The sequence below is a fragment of the Zerene cesonia genome, chromosome 24, assembly GCF_012273895.1.
Source record: "Zerene cesonia ecotype Mississippi chromosome 24, Zerene_cesonia_1.1, whole genome shotgun sequence".
Taxonomy (NCBI): Eukaryota; Metazoa; Arthropoda; class Insecta; order Lepidoptera; family Pieridae; genus Zerene; species Zerene cesonia.
The window spans coordinates 4277403-4296453 of NC_052125.1; the positions used below are offsets into that span (position 1 = coordinate 4277403).

Genomic DNA, 19051 nt, shown 5'->3' on the forward strand with positions numbered 1-19051 from the left:
TCTCGCCTTATGGAAGCGATTAAATGAATTTTGGCACATAAAAAGTATGAGATAGGGCGTAGAATTTGTTTACTCCCACGGAAACGGCACCTATATAAAACCCATATAGTCTTTTACTTTATTACGCAGGTGAAACCGAGGGCGTAAAGCTAGTTTAAAGTGAAATTCACATGGTCATTCACTGATTATTTTTCTTTATGGTAGTGCTTTATTTGTTATTTAACATTGTATAATGCAATACATTGATAGAGGTCTATAATGAATAATAACATTCAACCTATCAAGCACATAAAGAATCATGCTTATCGATTGAAAACTCACAAAGTTAACTGGTAACAAAACTAAGAAATTTCTGTCTAATTGAGAACCTCCTTTGTTCTTGGGAAACTTTGGTAAAATTTCGTTTATTGTTCAACAGATTTCTACAAGAAACTGATACAAACCGACGCACAGATAAAACGGCTCAAAGAATCACTAACACACAACTATCAAACTGAGACTGATATCAAATCGATATCGGAAAGATTCAAAAGGTCCATGGAAGATACGATCGATAGCAAAAATGAATTCAACAGCGTTAAAGATAAGGTTCATAATAACATTGGCCAATATAAAGATGCGATTGTCTATGATGTTAAAGAATTAAACAAGCGCGGTAAGAGATCAAGGGATAATAATACGAAATTAACTGGTTTTGTGGTGCAGAAGGAGAAGTATTACGTACAATATGAACCCATTGTTCAGCGAAGGAACTTCCCCAAGTGCTATCATGGACACAACGGTAAATATCACGAGAAGAAGTTGAAACATCCCTTCTACAAAAACAGTCAACGTCTAGACGAAATGCTATATGAAAGTGTCGATAATGGTAAAACTACTATTAAAGATTTGGCATATAATAAAAATACAAGAAAACCCCAATCAGATTCTAGATATAGAATTAAAAATAACGACTATTTTGAAAAGGATGAGGATTATAATGATACGCCGAATCAATTGAATATTACGTTGGCTAAGAATTTATCAGAACTGAGTACTGATTATTTTGAAAATAAACAAGTAAATATACCAGAATCGACTATCGAGTCTATATTTACGCAGACTAAGTGAGTTGTCACCAATCTATTCTTTTATATGTTTACTATTCTCCCGGTTCCACTCCGGGTAGTAGTTGTTTTCTTTTTGGTTTTGCAAAATTTTATATTATCCTCATAGTATCCTAATCTCAGTGGAGACGCATCAAACGAATCATCCACGAATCTAAAAACCATTATTCACCATTCTTCAGTTATCAATAGTGTAACTAGTATGAATTTCCTTGTATAGTAAATTAAGTTTTGTGGGTTTGAAACGCTGTCCAATTTTAATGTATCTGATAAAGGGTTTTAAATATTTCAAAACAAACATAATTAAATATGGCTAAATTTCTAAATAGCTCTAGTATTAACCGCATAGATTCAGGAGTGCGGTACAGTGTTGTTACAAAATTTTTCAGAGCGCCCAAAGATCCTAATGAAAAAAAATTCGGATTTGGACGTAAACTGTTGCAAGTCAACGATGAAGATGAAGAAGCACTAGGCTACGACGATCTAAAAGAAGTATTGGCTGATGATCAAAAGACTCACGATGAAACTGATAAGCAAATTGATAGAATTAAGCGTAACAATGTAAGTAATTACTCAACTGTGCATATAAATAGTTTTGTTTTTATCGATCTCATTGATCGAATGCTGCGCTATTTAGTTATCACCAGTGAATATTAATAGCATTGTCGTTGTTATTACATAAATTAAATAGGTGTATGACAAGAAAATCAGTTAAATTATCACACACACACATCTGGCGATAAAGATGTAAGATACGAAAGTCAGTTAAATTCTTATACGCACACATCTGGGAATTCGTTTTTATTTATATAGATTGTTGTTTAAAGGACGACACACCAACAAATTTCATCAAATACAACCCATCGCCCGGTGTTTATAATCCCAATTGGAAAGGACCAATGCCGCTGTATCCAGATGAAATAAACGCCATGATCAAGCAAGCGGCGCTTCACAACCTCAATATACAAGTACCGGTCGATACGAAAGAGACTAAAATAGAGAAAGATAAAGCCGAACGCGACATAACAGATACGGAGTATGTAGAAGATTATCTTGATGATAAATATAGTAAATTAGTTAATATGGCACAAGCGTACAGCGATTATGGTGTGCTTGATGCTAAACAGGATACAAATGGTGCAACCACCAAGGGACTTGAGAAACCGGAGGAGGGTATGAAGGTGTTTAATGGTATTAGAAATGGACGTACGAAGAAAGGTATTCTGCTTATTAACCAATTTCTATCAACGCAATAATTTCTTGGTATCCTATAGGTTGTTGTTTTTGGAATCGTAACGGTTTCAAATTGTGAGTGAAAGAAAAAATATTATACTCATAATACTTAGAAACATATACTAATTTTTGTTTCCGTATATCTGTCTATTTATCCAGTTTAGGTTCAAAAGAGCTTAATTGGATTAAATTTTAACTTCTACTTTACCAATACTGTTATAGCTAATTAACTGTATAACAAACTGAACATTATCGTAGGCGGACACTACGATCCAGAGGGCGTGAGGATCGAATACAAGCCAGGCACTGTGTCCCAAAAGAACGATGTTAAATGTCTACTGAACTCAATCCGCAAGCACATTAGATTTGTTAAACCTCACAAAACTGCAGCACACCCAGTGGCAACCCATACTAAATCTACAGCAGTTGTTGACAAAGTGTATACGCCTGCGCAAACAACAGATAATTTAAAAGCGAAGTCTCCAAGTCCCTTTAAAGAATCGAAGAAAGTTATTTTCACTCTAAAGAAACCGCTAAGATCTCTCAAATCACTTGATAACGAAGAAGTGCATATAGTCAAGGAAAATGGGACTAATTTGGCTTTCGGCGATTTTTTTGCAATGATGGCTGACTTCTTTTTCTCGATGGCCAATGTATCTGGAGAATTAAAAGACAATACAACATATAATCTGTACGTATATCTAAAATTTACATTATTACTGAGCGAGATTTATTAAAATTTAAACCAGCATTTACTTGGCACCGGAGGCCTGTTTCTTTTTCCTCACCCTTTTCAGTCCATTCCATCTTTCCAGTCATCAATCCTTCCTTTATCCCTTACTTCCTTAAAGCGGGCAGCGCATTCGCAGCGGCACTAGAACTGTAAATCTTCACGGGCGGTGGTGATCGCTTACCATCAGGCGAACCACCAGATCTGAATCATGTAACAAATACAACTACATTTATAATTGTAAATACAAATTTATTCTCATCCGTTTAAGAGTCTATTAAAAATAACGTTGCCGTTTAACAAACTTAGGGTAGACGACAGATCTACATTTCATAGCAGCGCAGAAGTTTCTAGCTTTTAAAAATATGATTTTACAGCTCCAAAGAAAGCGCTGATAAAGGAAGCGAAAGTGTAATTTCATTTCCAATGTACGATTCGGAAATGATTGAAAACATTGGCCATCGATCCAGAGTGCTGATGTCTATTGATGATAATATAACCACTAGTGCAGAAAATAATAAAACTGTTGCGACTTTGAGTAATGGAACAGGTAACAATAGAATATCAATGGACTGTAAAATCCTACTAATATTATAGACGCGAAAGTATGTAAGTATTAATGGATCTATGCATATATGGATTTTTGTTACTCTTCACGCAAAAACTGCGGAACCGATTGCAATTAAATTTGGTACGTACATAGCTAGTAGATATTCCTACGGGATACAGTAATACGCGGGTGAAACCACGGGGTTCAGCTAGTCAGAGTCATATTTCCTGTTCCCGTAAATTTCCGGAATTTCCGGGAACTATTCTATATTCATTTTTATGTGACTAATTGTCTCTGTACCAAATTACTTAAGTATGTTTAGTAGTTTAAGCCTGAAAAGAAAAATACAGACAGAGAGACTTTCATGTTGATAATATGAGTAGGGATCCGAGGAAGTTCATTGTTTTGATTTTTCATATAAAAATATTTCATTCAGTCGCCAATACAACGTCAGCAACTATAAATAATTCGAATGTCACAACCACAAGCGACGATAAATCTACTGAAAGCAACAAGACAGTGGTCAAAAGAAGTATTGGGAGCAATTTCATTTTCTGGAACGATCTTTACGACGATGACGAATACGGAATGAGGGTTGATTATTTAGATAGCGTACTGAGAGGTAAACACGCAGCGAAATACGATTACAAAGGTGCGTTAATGAAATCTAAGGATTGGGTGCAAGATAAACTCAAAACTATGACGGACAAGATTCGTGACGATATCAATCAGAAATGGAAGCTGGTTGAGGACAAAAAGTTGAGTACCTTGTAAATAGACGCATTGTAAATATAAAATTAGATCACTTTCATTTTTAAATTTGACGTGGAATCCGTGTCAGTCGAGATTTTAATGTTCTGGCCTCGCCATACGCAAAACCAAAGCAGGCTTGATTGAAACAATCAACTATAATTTTTCGGGTCTTTTCGATATGGGGTGGTACGGAACTCTAGGTCTTTCTGTGTTTGATAGAAAATTATTGTCATGTTCCTGTAATATGTAACTATTAAATAACTTGGTATAACGGATTTTTAACAAAGATTGAACCGCCTTGCAATTGAGAAAATTATGTGGATCCACACGGAAGGCATCAGCTTTCAAACAGAGGAATCATCGAAATCGGTCACCAGTAAACACACAAAATATTAATCGAATTGAGAACCCTCATCCTTTTTTTGAAGTCGGTTTAAAATGGGTATCTTTCTCATGTTTTTAGGAAACCAAACCCGAATATGCTACCCCAGAAAATTGTAGGTGTCCGTCGAATAAGAAGCATTGATAATAATAATGTAAGTAAAGCTTACTCACACTCAAACTAAAACTCGAACATTTATTTATTTAATTAAACTTCTTATAGAAGCACTTTTGTATCGTAATAACACAGTTTTAACATTTACCACGGGTTCAGAAAGCAGTTTCTATAGAGAAGAGCCGGCAACAGACTCTGTAGTTGCTCTTTCAAAATAATATCAAGTATCAGTCATTCTTGAAATAATGTTTCGTATTGGTTGTGACGGTTCTTAACCATCTCAATAGATGGCGTGGGGTGTCCCTTAGGCATATAAAACCGTAAGAGTAGAAGAAATTCGATAGCTGTGGCGGGATCACGGGTGGCCGAGTGGCTAGGCGTTGCTACAATTTGGCAAAGAGACGCGGGTTCGAATCCCGCCTCGTGATCAAATTTTTCTATTCTTTCAAAATTTCACATTGAATATTTCTATTTACAAATTTGTTCAGGGTGAAGATGACGTTCGTAAGACTTTTGCAGTTTTAAATGCGAATTTAAAACACGTGTGCAAGCAGGCAGCCGAGGCTGTAAGGAATACCAGGAAAGTTGAAAGTAAGGGTATTTGTTCATAATAAATAGTGTTAGTGCTGTGATGGCTCATTGGCGGGGACCTCGGACTCCAAAATCGATGAGTCGGGGTTCAAGACCAGGCGAGTTTTCATGTTGCACAGACTCCATAACACATGTGTCTATGTAAAAATACTATTTAACAAATATATAAAAATATATAATTAACAGAAGTTGCCGCACAGTACTTGTGTTATTTTTTAGGTTGTAAGTTTTATTGTGTAATATATTTTTCTAGTTTATAAATTCTTTACTATGTTTTTTTTTATTTATTTACTAGCTGTCCCGGCAAACGCTGTTTTGCCTAATTCTTATCATTTAGGGGTATGAAAAACAGATGTTGGCCGATTCTCAGACATACCCGATATGCACACATAATTTCATAAATATCGGTCAAGCCGTTTCGGACGAGTATGGCAACGAAAACTGTGACACGAGAATATTTTATAATATATTATATTATATATTAGATTTATTTATTTATAATAAGAATATTATATAATATATTATATATTAGATTTATTTATTTATAATAAGAATATTATATAATATATTATATATTAGATTTATTTATTTATAAAATTATTAAGTATATTCTCTTTTCTTCATATTTAACTTCTACCTAAATCTCTGTGGCACGTCATTAGAATAAACGTCATCTCTTTCTTCTCTCATTCTTCTTTACCTTAATAAAAATCCCAAAAATCATGTTCGAAGTGCAAAAATTGAGAGGGTTTTGTGTTTCGTGTAGCACGTGCAGAGAACGAAGAAGGAACGCAAGCTACGGGTCTGATGCAGCAGCTGGTCCGGCTAATGTCTGACCTGGTGGACATACAAGTACAGCAGAAGACGTGCGCTAGTAAGCTTGCTTTAATAATCATATCGAATAGCCTCCATAAAAGGACTACAAGGACTAGAATGACGCACACAACAACAATTCAAAGAAATGACCGACTCTATCGGTAAGCAGAGCCACACGCACACATGTGTTCATATCGTCGCTGAGAAATAATACACGATTTACTAAAAATCTATTGATTGTAATAAAAATTAATCACTATTAAATTACTATGCTACTTGAAGAATGATTTGTCAAAAATTCACAATCATTGCCAACCTATCAGCACGATTTTTAACCGGTCAAATAAATTTTTGAGGTATCTTTGTGATTCCACTACGTCATCTATTTCTAATATTAATGATAATTAGACTATATTTGTTCCGAATATAGGGGCACCAGCTTTCATTGCAGATTTTATAAGCAAACAATGAATTATAGATGTGGACTGAGGGAAGAGAGGCCTTTGCCCGGCAGTGGGGCAGTCATGGCTGATAAAAAAAATATATATATGAAAGGGGCCACTGAAAATCAGTGGTGCGAATGGTTATTTTTTTATCATTCGCACCAGATACTGAGTTGGCCCCTTTTGTCAACGGATAAATATCGTTGGTTTTTTATATGTATCTTTTTTATGTTGTGAGTTTTTGTGCTGTTGACAATTAATGTTTATTATTATTATTATTAATAAAAATAATTATAAACAAAACCTAACACATTTACAGAATTACCACCAGACCTCCGCGACTTCTTGGAATGGTTGACCGCACCGCCTGAGAACAACCCCATCGTAGACCATCTGCCGCCGCTCACTGAATACAGTCACATGTTCCCTGATGGACGATATGGTAGAATTTTTTCTGCTTTGATTAACCGAATAAATTGAAAATACTTTAAAACATGCTTTGCGATGATTTTTTTATGTGTTTACCACATTGTAAGATAGTAAATGTATGGAATTTTGATAATCATTATTATTATACGTACATGGGCGTATAGGGCATGGGACTATAGCTTTATTAATTAAGGCTATAACACTCATTCCATACTTTATATTACTAGCATACCGCCCGCGGCTTCGCCCGCATGTAATTCGGTGATATCGCTTTCATCTCCTTATTTCATATCCTTCTACTATTTTTTCGTGATAAAAATTATCCTACGTCCTTTTTTAAGTTCAATTCTACCTTCATACCTAATTACAAAAAAATTGGTTCAGTGGTTTAGACGTGAAAGCGTAACAGACAGACAGACAGACAGACAGAGTTACTTTCACATTTATAATATTAGTAGGGACTATTATTTAATGCTATCCGCATGTATACACTTATAGTTCTCTTGCATTAAACTACTATTGAACTAAATAAAACACTGCACTGTACTCCGTTAAAACTGATCTTGGCTTACCAATAGCAATATTCAACGTTACAGATAAAGATATAAAAGATATAGAGGCGTTTATGGCAGCACAGTCAGACAGAATCGAACTACAGTATTCTGGCAAGATGAGAATGTTAAGAAACAAATGTTTTCAGAAAAATCCACAGACTTCACATACGACCTACCAACGCTGACAGAAGACACCCATCAAGATGACAGGACGGAGTGCTTAGGCTCGATCCGCGCAGTCCAGGACTTAATTCAGCAGTATGACGGAATGACTGATGAGGATAAAGTGAGAGTCAACTTTAATAATGCTATTGAAATTTTTATGAAACTGTATGCCCCGGCCCTGCCCGGATAGTCTTTTCTCTTAATTGAAATAATATATACTATCCTATCTTTTAAGTTGGATCAAACGGCACGTGGTGTGTAAATTTGATTTTAATCGGTTGAGTAGTTTAGGAGTCCGTCGCGGACAAACAACGTGACACGTATTAGATATTAAGATGACTATTACAGTAAACTATGAAATTTCTAAGGCTAATATTTAGAAATTTCATGCATTTTTATATCTGAATATTTTTAATAAACTACCTTTTAATTCCTAAATAAATTCCATGCATAAATAAAATCTAAATGCACACTAGTCCTTCCGAGCTTATGTACTAGATATGGGTGTAGATAAAGCTCTTACAAGCGATAACGAAATAAAATTATTTGCAGAGTAAAATGGCGGGAGTGAGAGAGTATTTAGAAAACCAATTGGAGTTCTTAAACAGGAAGCTAAATAGCCTTAATGAATATGACGTAAGCTTGTCTTTGCAATTTTAGTAAATACCAAGTCGTCTAAAGAATATAAACACAATATTCTATAAAGATACTAGCTGCACCCGGCAAACGCTGTTCTGCCTTACTCTTATCATTTAGGGGTATGAAAAATAGATGTTGGCCGATTCTCATAGATACCGGATAAGCACAAAAAATTTCATCAAATTCGTTCAAGCCGTTTCGGAGGAGTATGGCAACGAAAACTGTGACACGAGAATTTTATATATAAAGATTACAAAATACTAGATCGCCTCCAAATTGTCAGAGCAAGACCTACTTTAATTGGGTACCAGATTTCAAATAAAAATGAATCATTAATATCAACTCTCCCAGTCAAAAACTCCATGGGATCAAAAACATCGAAAAAAATCAGTCAAATTGAGATCCTCCTTCTATTTATAAAGTTGGGTGAAAAAAAAAACACAGAAATTCATTTGTAATGTTAGAGAGGGCAAACGAGGGGGGAGGGGGTCACCTGATAGTTGGTAATCAGTATACTCATAAACTACACCTTTACAAATGAGTAAGCGACAATTCTGCTGTTAGAACTTACTAGAATAATAATTTATTTCATTTCACAGACATTCAATTATAAAAAGAGAGAAGTGAGAAATAAACGAAGCCTCAATAAGCCAAGATTCAGAAGGCTTTTTAACAAACATTTGTTTGTTAAGACACCAACTCCAAAAACAACGCTGAAGGCGAACACGAAAGCAAAGCAAAAACAGAAAAATGATAAGCACAAGAAGAAAGGTCACAAAAAGGGAAAAAATAAGGAGAAATTGATTGCAAAAGGTGAAAATCAAACGGTTAAAACGGAGCAAGAGAAACTTCGAGAGGAATTGAAACATTTAGATAGAATTGTGAATAATATAGACATTGCTACTAAAGAAAAGACGACAAATAAAAAAGGGTTTGCTGAATATAATGATGACTTAAATGCAGCTGAGGATAATGATAACGGTGTATATTTTAATGACAAATTAGACATCATTAATGATGCTAAAGTGAGAAATGAAAGAAATCTCAGAGACGTGTATTTTAAGGCTCTAGATGAAGCTAAAAAGACGACTGTGAAGAAAAATTTGTATAGTTTTAATGATTTTATAAATGCAGTATAATTATTATGTAGTATCACTGTTGTTTTATTTAATACTATTTAAATTAAATCAATTGGAATAAGGATAAGGATCAATAAAATTCTGCCAACCCGCACTTGGCCAGCGTGGTGGATTTTGGCCTGAACCCTCATAGGAGGCCTGTGTCCCAGCAGTGGGAACATATATGGGCTGATGATGATGATGATGATGATGGAATAAGGATGGTTGGTACTATTTAAATATTGTTATTCTCATGTTAATGTATGTATAAAAATTATTGGATCCTATATCCCAAATAAACTCGAGTTTTCTGCAGCTGTTTGATCCAATATTATACAAAATTATGTTCGGAGTAGTTTAATCGATCTTAATATACTTATAAATTTTACACTTGAGTAACCCAATTTATTTAAACCATCAAATACGTCGCCCAGTTTTAAAGATTTAAGCATACATACATACAGACAGACGCGGGAAGCGACTTTGTTTTATACTATTCGAAATTGTATTTGTCTTTTAAGTCGGTAAGAGTGATTCAACTATACGGTTTTTTATGTCCATAGAAGGTTGACATAGGCAACTTTGTATCGGTGAAACACTGATTACGTGAGTGGAGCCGCGTGGAGCGCTAGTATATCGATAGGGTTGCTATTCAAATGTGCTCAAGGTATAATTAATTTAAAAAACAATGTTTACTCACCAAATGAATGAGTTTCTAGAGAAATGCATTTGTAATGTACTAATGAAAACATACACTACATGTATCAGCTAGATCGGAGTAAATATACCATGTTCATGGCTGCAGGTGCAGTATGTTTGATCACGCATTTATCAGAAACGTTTAAAAAGTTTTTTACCCGTTACAGATTTGTTCCATATACAATTATTTGCTGTATCTAGAAGTAAATTTATTTACATTATATCATCACCATCATGCCCATATATGTTCCCACTGCTGGGACACAGGCCTCCTATGGGTTCAAGCCATAATCACGTTGGCCAAGGGCGGGTTGGCAGATGTCACATGTCGTCGAACTTTGCTTCTTCGACTTGACGGTTTCCATGATTTCCTCCACCGTTTCGATCTGTGCTAATGTAAGTAATATGCAGACACATTGAAAAATCAATTTATTTTTTGCTCAGTCTCAAACCCCGACCTTTTAAGTCCAAGGTCCTAACCGCTGAGCCACTGCTCTGGCTTTTTAAAAGAGGCTTAATATCTGGAAAAGAACTTAGACCTAAAACAGTTCAAAGCAACCATTAGACCTAACAGAAGCTATTCAGTTGAAACAATTTTTCAGACTATAAACTTCTTAAAGTGTATTACCTAAATATTTTATACGCTGAACAATCGTAAAATGCAGGCAGAGACTGGATTATTAACTTGTATACGTCTGGGCGTGATCGCAATACAGAGTTAATTGGAATCATAAAATGTTTATAGTAATGTAGTTTTGTTTGAAATTAAGTAGTTTTTTTTTTAACTGGCAATTATTTGCTAAAATGGCTGCTATGTTGGTAAGAAGTTGATGGGATTTTAAAGATGTTGTAGAGATCGCGTAGATATATCACAGATAGTGTCAATATTTTGTATGAAAATAATATATTTCAAGCTTTATTTTGGTGTAATATTATATACTAGACAGACGTCCATTTAATCGGGATAAAAAGTATCTTATCACCCAAGTCATACCCAATTTGTATACCAAATTTCATCAAAATCCATTCAGTAGTTTCAGCGTGATTGACGGACAAACAACCGAACAAAGAAACTTTCATATTTATAATATTAGTGTGATTTTTTTTATTTAACTCTATATTGTATATGACAAACCAAAACACACAGAAATAATTTCACGATAACGATATAGTACAATCGGCAAACAAACAAACATTCAATATAAACTATAATGTAACTTCTGGTGAAATTAGTTTTGAAAACTGCCCAGCAGTTTTTGAGTTTATTCGTTACAAATATTTAATATCCTTATAGTTTGGTATATCAGAATCACTTTAATCTATTAATCGGACACAGAATCAAATTCTATAGTAAAACAACATCAAAATTGCTTCAGTAGTTTTAAAGATCAACCCCACTTACGCTAATAGATTAAAATACATACAAATTCCAAACACACCTCTAAGCAATATCGTTACCTATATACACATAAACAAACATACAAACATATTTATACATCTACTGCTCTCGGATATCAAATTTAAATATACATAGCGAGTGTACGTGCTCACTCATTATAGTATATACAGGGTGCTTTTTTTCCAACCTTGCGAATAAAATTAATATTATTCATTTAACATTTATTATATGAAATAGACGAATGATTTATTAACCGATTCGCAATAAAGCAAAATATTCACAATTAGATTGTATTCTTTGTGTTTTTTATCTTAGATATTTCGAAAGGTTGAAACAAATTTGATGATTGATTTTTTATTTGATAGCCTTTAGTATACTCCCATTTAGTTGGTCTAGTTCTGATAATTTGAAGGCGCTTTAGGTTTTTATTAAACATTATTATTTAACCATTTTAAAGGGAGCAAATGGGAGATAAGTTTAAAGTGAAGCATTTATAGCCTTGTTAACACATACAAACTCAAACTCAAACATTTATTCATTCAATTGGACTCCCTCAGAAACACTTGAATCGTCAAAATATATCACACTAGCTGCGTTCCGCGTTTCTACCCGCATAAGTCTGTATCCCGTAGGAATATCGGGATAGAAAGTATCCTATATGTTATTCCAGTTGTCCAGCTGTCTACGTATCAAATTTAATTGCAATCAGTTCAGTAATTTTTCCGTGAGAGAATAATAAGCATATATAAACATACACATACATCACATCCTTACAAAGTTCCGCATTTATAGTATTAGTTAGGATTGCTACGGTAATTAGAAACGCAGATTAAAATCCCGCAATTTATTATGTTTGAAAGTTCAATTGTTTTATACTTTTAAATATATAAGAGGTGAAACTACTATAAGTAAGAGGAAAGTTAAAATTATAACGATTTAAATGTAGTATTTTCTTATGTTTGATTTTACGCGAGTATCATACATTTAGAAATTAAAAACTTTTTAACGGATTTTAAACGCGATTTATTCATTATATTATTAAACCGACGTTTCGAACACTACAGCGAGCGTTGAGTCTCCCCGTAACCACGCTCGCTGTAAAGTGTTTTCAATTTCTAGATTTAAATGTGGCTTGAAAATTCAGAACACCCTGTATACGAAAACGTCTAGAGGCGAGCTGTATCGAAAGTAACCGGCGCGGTAAGTGCTGTATTTTCTACGAAAATTATAGCATTGCGACGCGCTAGTGATGTGCGGGTGGGGTTTTATCGATATTTTAGTTATTATTCTCTATCACATACGTTTTTACTTGCAAACTTGTAATATAAATGTTCAGGGTACAAACTATCATCAACTATTTAATCTTCTTTGGGGTAGAATTTATGAATTTTTTTGTGGATGCTTGCATCGTAGTTGCTACCTACATGATAAATTTCAGCACAATCGATCCAGTAGTTTGGGCTGTGCTGTGGTCAGACTATCAAGTCACCTTTGCGCTTTATAACATATAAAGATTGTATTACGCTTACAAAGTTACTTAATTTTCATAGAGGAGGGAAAGAAAAGCTATCTATCTACCAAAATTAATTGCAATCGGTTTTGTAGTTTTTGCGTGAAAGAGCAACAAACACACACATATCCTCATAAACTTTCGCATTTATAATATTAGTAGGAAAGATTTAAAGTGCTCTATGTTTCCTTGCTTTATTTCTTTCGATACAACAAAAGATATATAAGTGATGCCTGGAATATTATTCTAAGAGTTACATTGAAGCGGTGGTGACGGCATCTTTCATTTCAGAGATAAGTTGGTCGCACTGTACACGAATTCTCTTTTATTCGATATAATTAGTTATATTTCTTCTATCACACAATTAACTTAATTCTCCATCGCTAGATGCAACATAAAAACTTATCGTACCCAGCACATCCCTATTATAATGGCTTTCTAAGTGCAGTCCCGACGTCATAATATCGATAATGTATCGCTAATTACAACTGTATCGATAAAGTGTTGTACATCACTATTTAAGGGGTGGCTTAAACATTATATTTTGTGGGATTATTTCCATGTTATTTATTGAAGGCGTTTTAAATGTCTTAATTTAATTAATATAGTTTTAATAATTGATATTTCTTTTGCTCTTCTTATGGTGACCAATCTGAATAGCGACTAACTTTTACTTTTAAAAGAGAGAGAACTTTGTATTTCAAAGAGCAACTACAGAGTTTGTTGCCGTCTCTTCTCTGTAGAAACTGCTTCCGAACCGGTGGTAAATGTTAAAACTGTGTTATGACGATTCAAAAGTGCTTCTATAAGAAGTCTAATTGAATAAATAGATGTTTGAGTTTGAGTATGAGTTTGAGTTTGAGTTTGAGTTTGAGTTAGAGTTTAAGGAGATTTGCTCCTGTATGCCCTTTCCATTTTGTATATCATCATCATTCGATAGACATGGTGGTTCACCTAATAGATGATGAAATAATAAGATTATTATTCCATCATGCAATACATTCCAAACTTCATCGAAATCAATTTATCCGTTGCGATACCACATACATATTTTTCTTTCAAAATTTTGAATGTCAGAAACATAAATAAAACAGTATAACCCTATCAAATAATTACAATTTTAATCAAAATCAACCAAGCAGATTTCGTTTAAAAGTCGAACAATCGAAAAAATTATTTACTACAGAGCGCAGACAGAGCCACGGTAAACAGTATGTATTACTAAATATAGGAAGATTTAAAATAAAAGTTAAGAACAGTCGTTAAAGTGCTTACCCAATGAATTACATTAAATAAGATACAGCGTTTGCCGAGTTTTTATTGTTCTTGTAATCAAACTTTTGGACGCATGTGGTTTTTGTGTTTAAATTGATATTGCTTTTTGTGTATTGACTGGCTGTGGCCTGCGGTGTCACCTGCTTTAAAAGTACGGACAAAAACTATCATTCTCTAGTTTAAAAATTCAAATCAATCATCCTATTAATATTATAAACGTGAAAGTTTGTAGTATAGATGTATGTATGGATGTTTAAAAACAAAAACTACTGAACCGATTGCAATTAAATTTGGTACGTAGACAGCTGGACAAATGGAATAACACATAGGTAACTTTTTATTCCGATAATATAAAACAAAATCGCTTTCTTTGTCTATACATAGTATGCTTAAATCTTTAAAACTACGCAACAGATTTTAATGGGGTTTTTTAATAGATTCAAGAGGTTTATATCTATAATAACATCCATATAACAATTCAGAATTTAACGCGTGGCGAAGCCGTGGGCGAAAGCTAGTATGTCTAGTAATCTTATATGCTTTATCGTACCCAGACGGAGCCAAGGTAAACAGCTAGTTTGCACACAGATAGTGTCGAAATTGTTTTATCCCCGTACTGAAATGGGCTCGCAGTTTGTTTACGACCCTGGGTGTGGGTAGCTAAATATTTTAACACAACTTTATTGTCGCGGATCGATGCGGCCTTTCGTTTGCCTGACTTTTACGAGAAAAGTAGGGTGATGTTATTAGTTTTTAATATTAATTAAGCTAGTGTACTAATCTATGACAATATACCAAACTAGTGGTCCCCTGGTACGTATATAGCCTAATAGATGCTCGTCCCGGCTTCCCCCGGATATCAAAAGCGAAAATGCTCCAGGATTAAAATACTTTTTATCTGGATTTTAGAGGATACTTCCTATCACCCAAGTCAGCTCATAGCCTGTCTGCATACCAAATTTCAACAAAATTCGTTTTGTCTTTTCAGCGTAATTGACGGACAAACATTCAAACAAAGTATGTTTGTTATAAAGTATTGAGGGAGAATTTAGGCTTTATATGTACCACGGGCGAAGCCGGGGCGGACAGTTAGTTTGTAATAATTACGGAAAAATTGCCTGTCCACATTACACAATTACACCCTGTATAGTGATAAAACCAACCAGTCAATTGTTTTAATTTAGAATAGAATAGAATAGAAAACATTTATTTCCAAAAAATGACATAAAACAGTGGATCAGACAGACAGGATTCTTATAACTAAAAACATGTAAATAGGTATAACATCCTACTAATATTATAAAGGCGAAAGTTTGTAAGGATCTGTGTGTGTTTGTTGCTCTTTCACGCAAAAATTACTGAACCGATTTCAATGAAATTTGGTACGTATACAGCGTTTGAAGTTTGATAATTCCAGCTCATCAGCTTAGGATTATGACCAAAATCTTAAAATTTTACGCACACATGAAACAATTTCGACATTTTTATGAACATAAATTTAGTTGCGAAGTGTAAATATATGTTAATGAATTGTTAAGGTAATTCTGTAATCTCGTTTAATCGTAATAATCTTGTGCAAATTTAAGATTAACGGATTTTAAACACGATTTTTTCATTTTATTATTTAACCCGACGTGTGAACTGAATAACTCTGTGGATGTTCAACGGATTGACGTGATCATTTTTACATTTTATAGGGAACTAGCTGCACCCGCGGCTTCACCCGCATAAGTCTGTATCCCGAAGGAATATCGGGATAAAAAGTTGCCTATATGTTATTCCAGTTGTCCAGCTGTCTACGTAGCAAATTTCATTTCAATCGGTACAGTAGTTTTTACGTGAAACGTAACAAACACACACACACACATCCTTACAAACTTTTGCATTTATAATATTAAGTAGGATTGTTATCATTTGGACCCTAGAATGTATTGATGACCTTTTTATGGCAAATAATTATCGGAGAAACTAATAATTTTGTCACAGAATTCTGTCTTTTGATTGTTTATTCTTGCAAATTCTTGTTAAATGGGTTGTTAGTTTAAATTTGAAAACATTTGTGACACATATATATTTTTGAATAACAATAAATTTATTTTAGTTTATATAGTACTAGCAAACCCGGCGAACTCCGTTTCGCCACCAGATGGCTGTATGTGAAAAATTATTTTCCCGCTTTTTTGTTCAAATTTTTCCTGAATTTTCTTTGCTATAAACCTCACGGAGCCCAAGATCTTTCCAACGAATGCAAAACCGTGGAAATCGGTTCCTGCGTTCTGGAGTTATAGCGTCAGGAAGGAAAACCCGACTTATTTTTATATAGTAGATTAGTTTATTTTTCAATACGAATGATAGTTAACCAGCAGTTACATTTCGAGTTGGCAGACACCTCTTGGTAACTGACTACGATTAACAAACAAACAAACAGTTTAAAATGTATTGTAAACTTGTCAACGGTTAGGTAAATACAGAGTAACTTGACAATGGAAAATCTAGGCTTTGTCATTTAGATAATAGCGTAGTTTTATCTTATATATATGTATAGTTGGGCCACGCCCTTTGATGTGGGTGGGCGGGGCGCTACTTGGGCGGAGTGTATGCTAACGATGTCTAAAATTCTTGGATGTGTTACATTTTTATTATAAAGTAGCTTTCTGGCAGCGGATTCAACCGCGTGGTCGCGGGTAGTCAAGCACATCATCATCATCATCAACAGCCCATATATGTTCCCACAGCTGGGACACAGGCCTCCTATGAGGGTTCAGGCCATAATCCACCACGCTGGCCAAGTGCGGGTTGGCAGATGTCACATGTCGTCGAACTTTTATTTTTTTTAATTCTTGGACATGTCGGTTTCCTCACGATGTTTTCCTTCACCGTTTAAGCAGTGGTGATGTTATCCACATGCGCAGATAAATTGAAAAATCTATTTATTTCCTGCACGCTCGCCCGGTCTCGAACCCCGACTTATCGATTTTGAAGTCCGAGGTTCTCACCACTGAGTCAAGCACGCTTGGCACGAATTGGGCCACAGAACACCGGCGTGAAATAGTAGCATACTACTGTGTTTCGTTCGGTGAGTGGGGGAGTCATATACCATACCTTCCCAGTTGTATCCTGTTTTCCTCTCGCCAATCCTTTTTAAATCCATCTCCTATTTAAAATCGGCAATCCATTTGTAAAGACCTTACGGATCTCCAAATGTCCATGGGCGATGGTAGCTCTTACCACCAGGCGTCTTACTAGCTCCATTGTCGACGATAACTTAAAAAGACACAATAGGGAATTAACAGTTGTCTTGTGACCTATCGCATTTTTAGTACAGCGCCATCTATGGGAATTTATAGATTTCGTAGTGTTCAGTAGCTTTTGCGTGAAAGAGTAACAAACATACATACACACACTTACATCCACCTTCACAAAGTTTCACACTTATTATGTTTGTAGTATACTATTCTCCATCTTTTATGTTGTGAACCTTAGTTTCTTGAAATAAACGATATTCTGTTCAATCCTACTAATCGTCCCGGCTTCGCCCGTGGTGCATATATAGCCTATGTCACTCAGTAAAGTTGCTTCAAATAATGAAAGAACTTTTAAAATCGGTCCTTTCGTTCTCACGTGATGGCGTGACCAAGGGTAATGGGGATTCATTTTTGTATATTTAGATAAATCCGTTCTGTTCTATTCTATGCTATTCCATTCTATTCTATTGCATTCTAAAAAAGTGTCACTTGAAGTGTAGATGTCGCTGTTTATAACTTGTCAAACCGTGTTGAGCCTCGCCTTTTTGTCCTTTGTAGCATTCTATTTTTAAAATGTTTTTACATTCTGACGAATAAGTGTTTCGCTTCTATGACTTTTCTCCCGCGGTTGCCTGGTAGAGATCACTGTTTGCACAAAGTTTGCTTGTCTGGATGTTTGTTCAAACTACTGAACGGATTTCGATGAAATTTGGTATACAGTCTGGGTATGAGCTGACTTGGATGACGATAGGATAGTTTTTATCCCGATTAAATGCTATATAGGGATAGAATAGGAATCTTCATATCCGGGCGGAGCCGGGGCGAGCGTCTACTAAGCAATAGCATTGAAATCTGAAAGATCATGATAAGCGTTCAACAACTCGCAGTCAGCTCGATTAACAGCGATTTCTTTTTAAACCGAGTTTATAAGTAGCTTTTAATTTATATCACTACATAGTATAAAACAAAGTCGCTTTCTCTGTTTGTCCTTATGTTCCTATGTATGCTTAAATTTTTAATACTACACAAAAGAATTAGATGGTATTTTTGTAATAGATAGAGCGATTCAAGAGGAAAGTTTTTACGTATTACTAGGAATATCGGGATAAAAAGTTGCCTATATGTTATTTCAGTTGTCCAGCTGTCTACGTAGCAAATATCATTGCAATCGGTTCAGTAGTTTTTGCGTGAAGGAGCAACAAACACAAACACTTCCTTACAAACTTTCGCATTTATCATATTAGTAGGATATGATCCATAGGATAACATCTATTAAACTGCTTCGAATTCAACGCGTGCA

General features: G+C 34.7%; 1 protein-coding gene across 1 annotated transcript in view; it reads left to right on the top strand.

Annotated features, from left to right (window-relative positions):
• Nucleotides 1–19051, top strand: part of LOC119836377 — an 86036-nt gene that overhangs the window by 18955 nt on the left and 48030 nt on the right. Inside the window, exons 10-22 of the mRNA XM_038361682.1 lie at nt 419–1106; nt 1496–1667; nt 1934–2324; nt 2598–3030; nt 3447–3619; nt 4056–4389; nt 4836–4908; nt 5357–5459; nt 6226–6333; nt 7038–7160; nt 7848–7987; nt 8419–8502; nt 9105–9596. Of these exons, the coding sequence (XP_038217610.1) occupies nt 419–1106; nt 1496–1667; nt 1934–2324; nt 2598–3030; nt 3447–3619; nt 4056–4389; nt 4836–4908; nt 5357–5459; nt 6226–6333; nt 7038–7160; nt 7848–7987; nt 8419–8502; nt 9105–9596 (3314 nt within the window). The remainder of the gene's footprint in view (nt 1–418; nt 1107–1495; nt 1668–1933; nt 2325–2597; nt 3031–3446; nt 3620–4055; nt 4390–4835; nt 4909–5356; nt 5460–6225; nt 6334–7037; nt 7161–7847; nt 7988–8418; nt 8503–9104; nt 9597–19051) is intronic.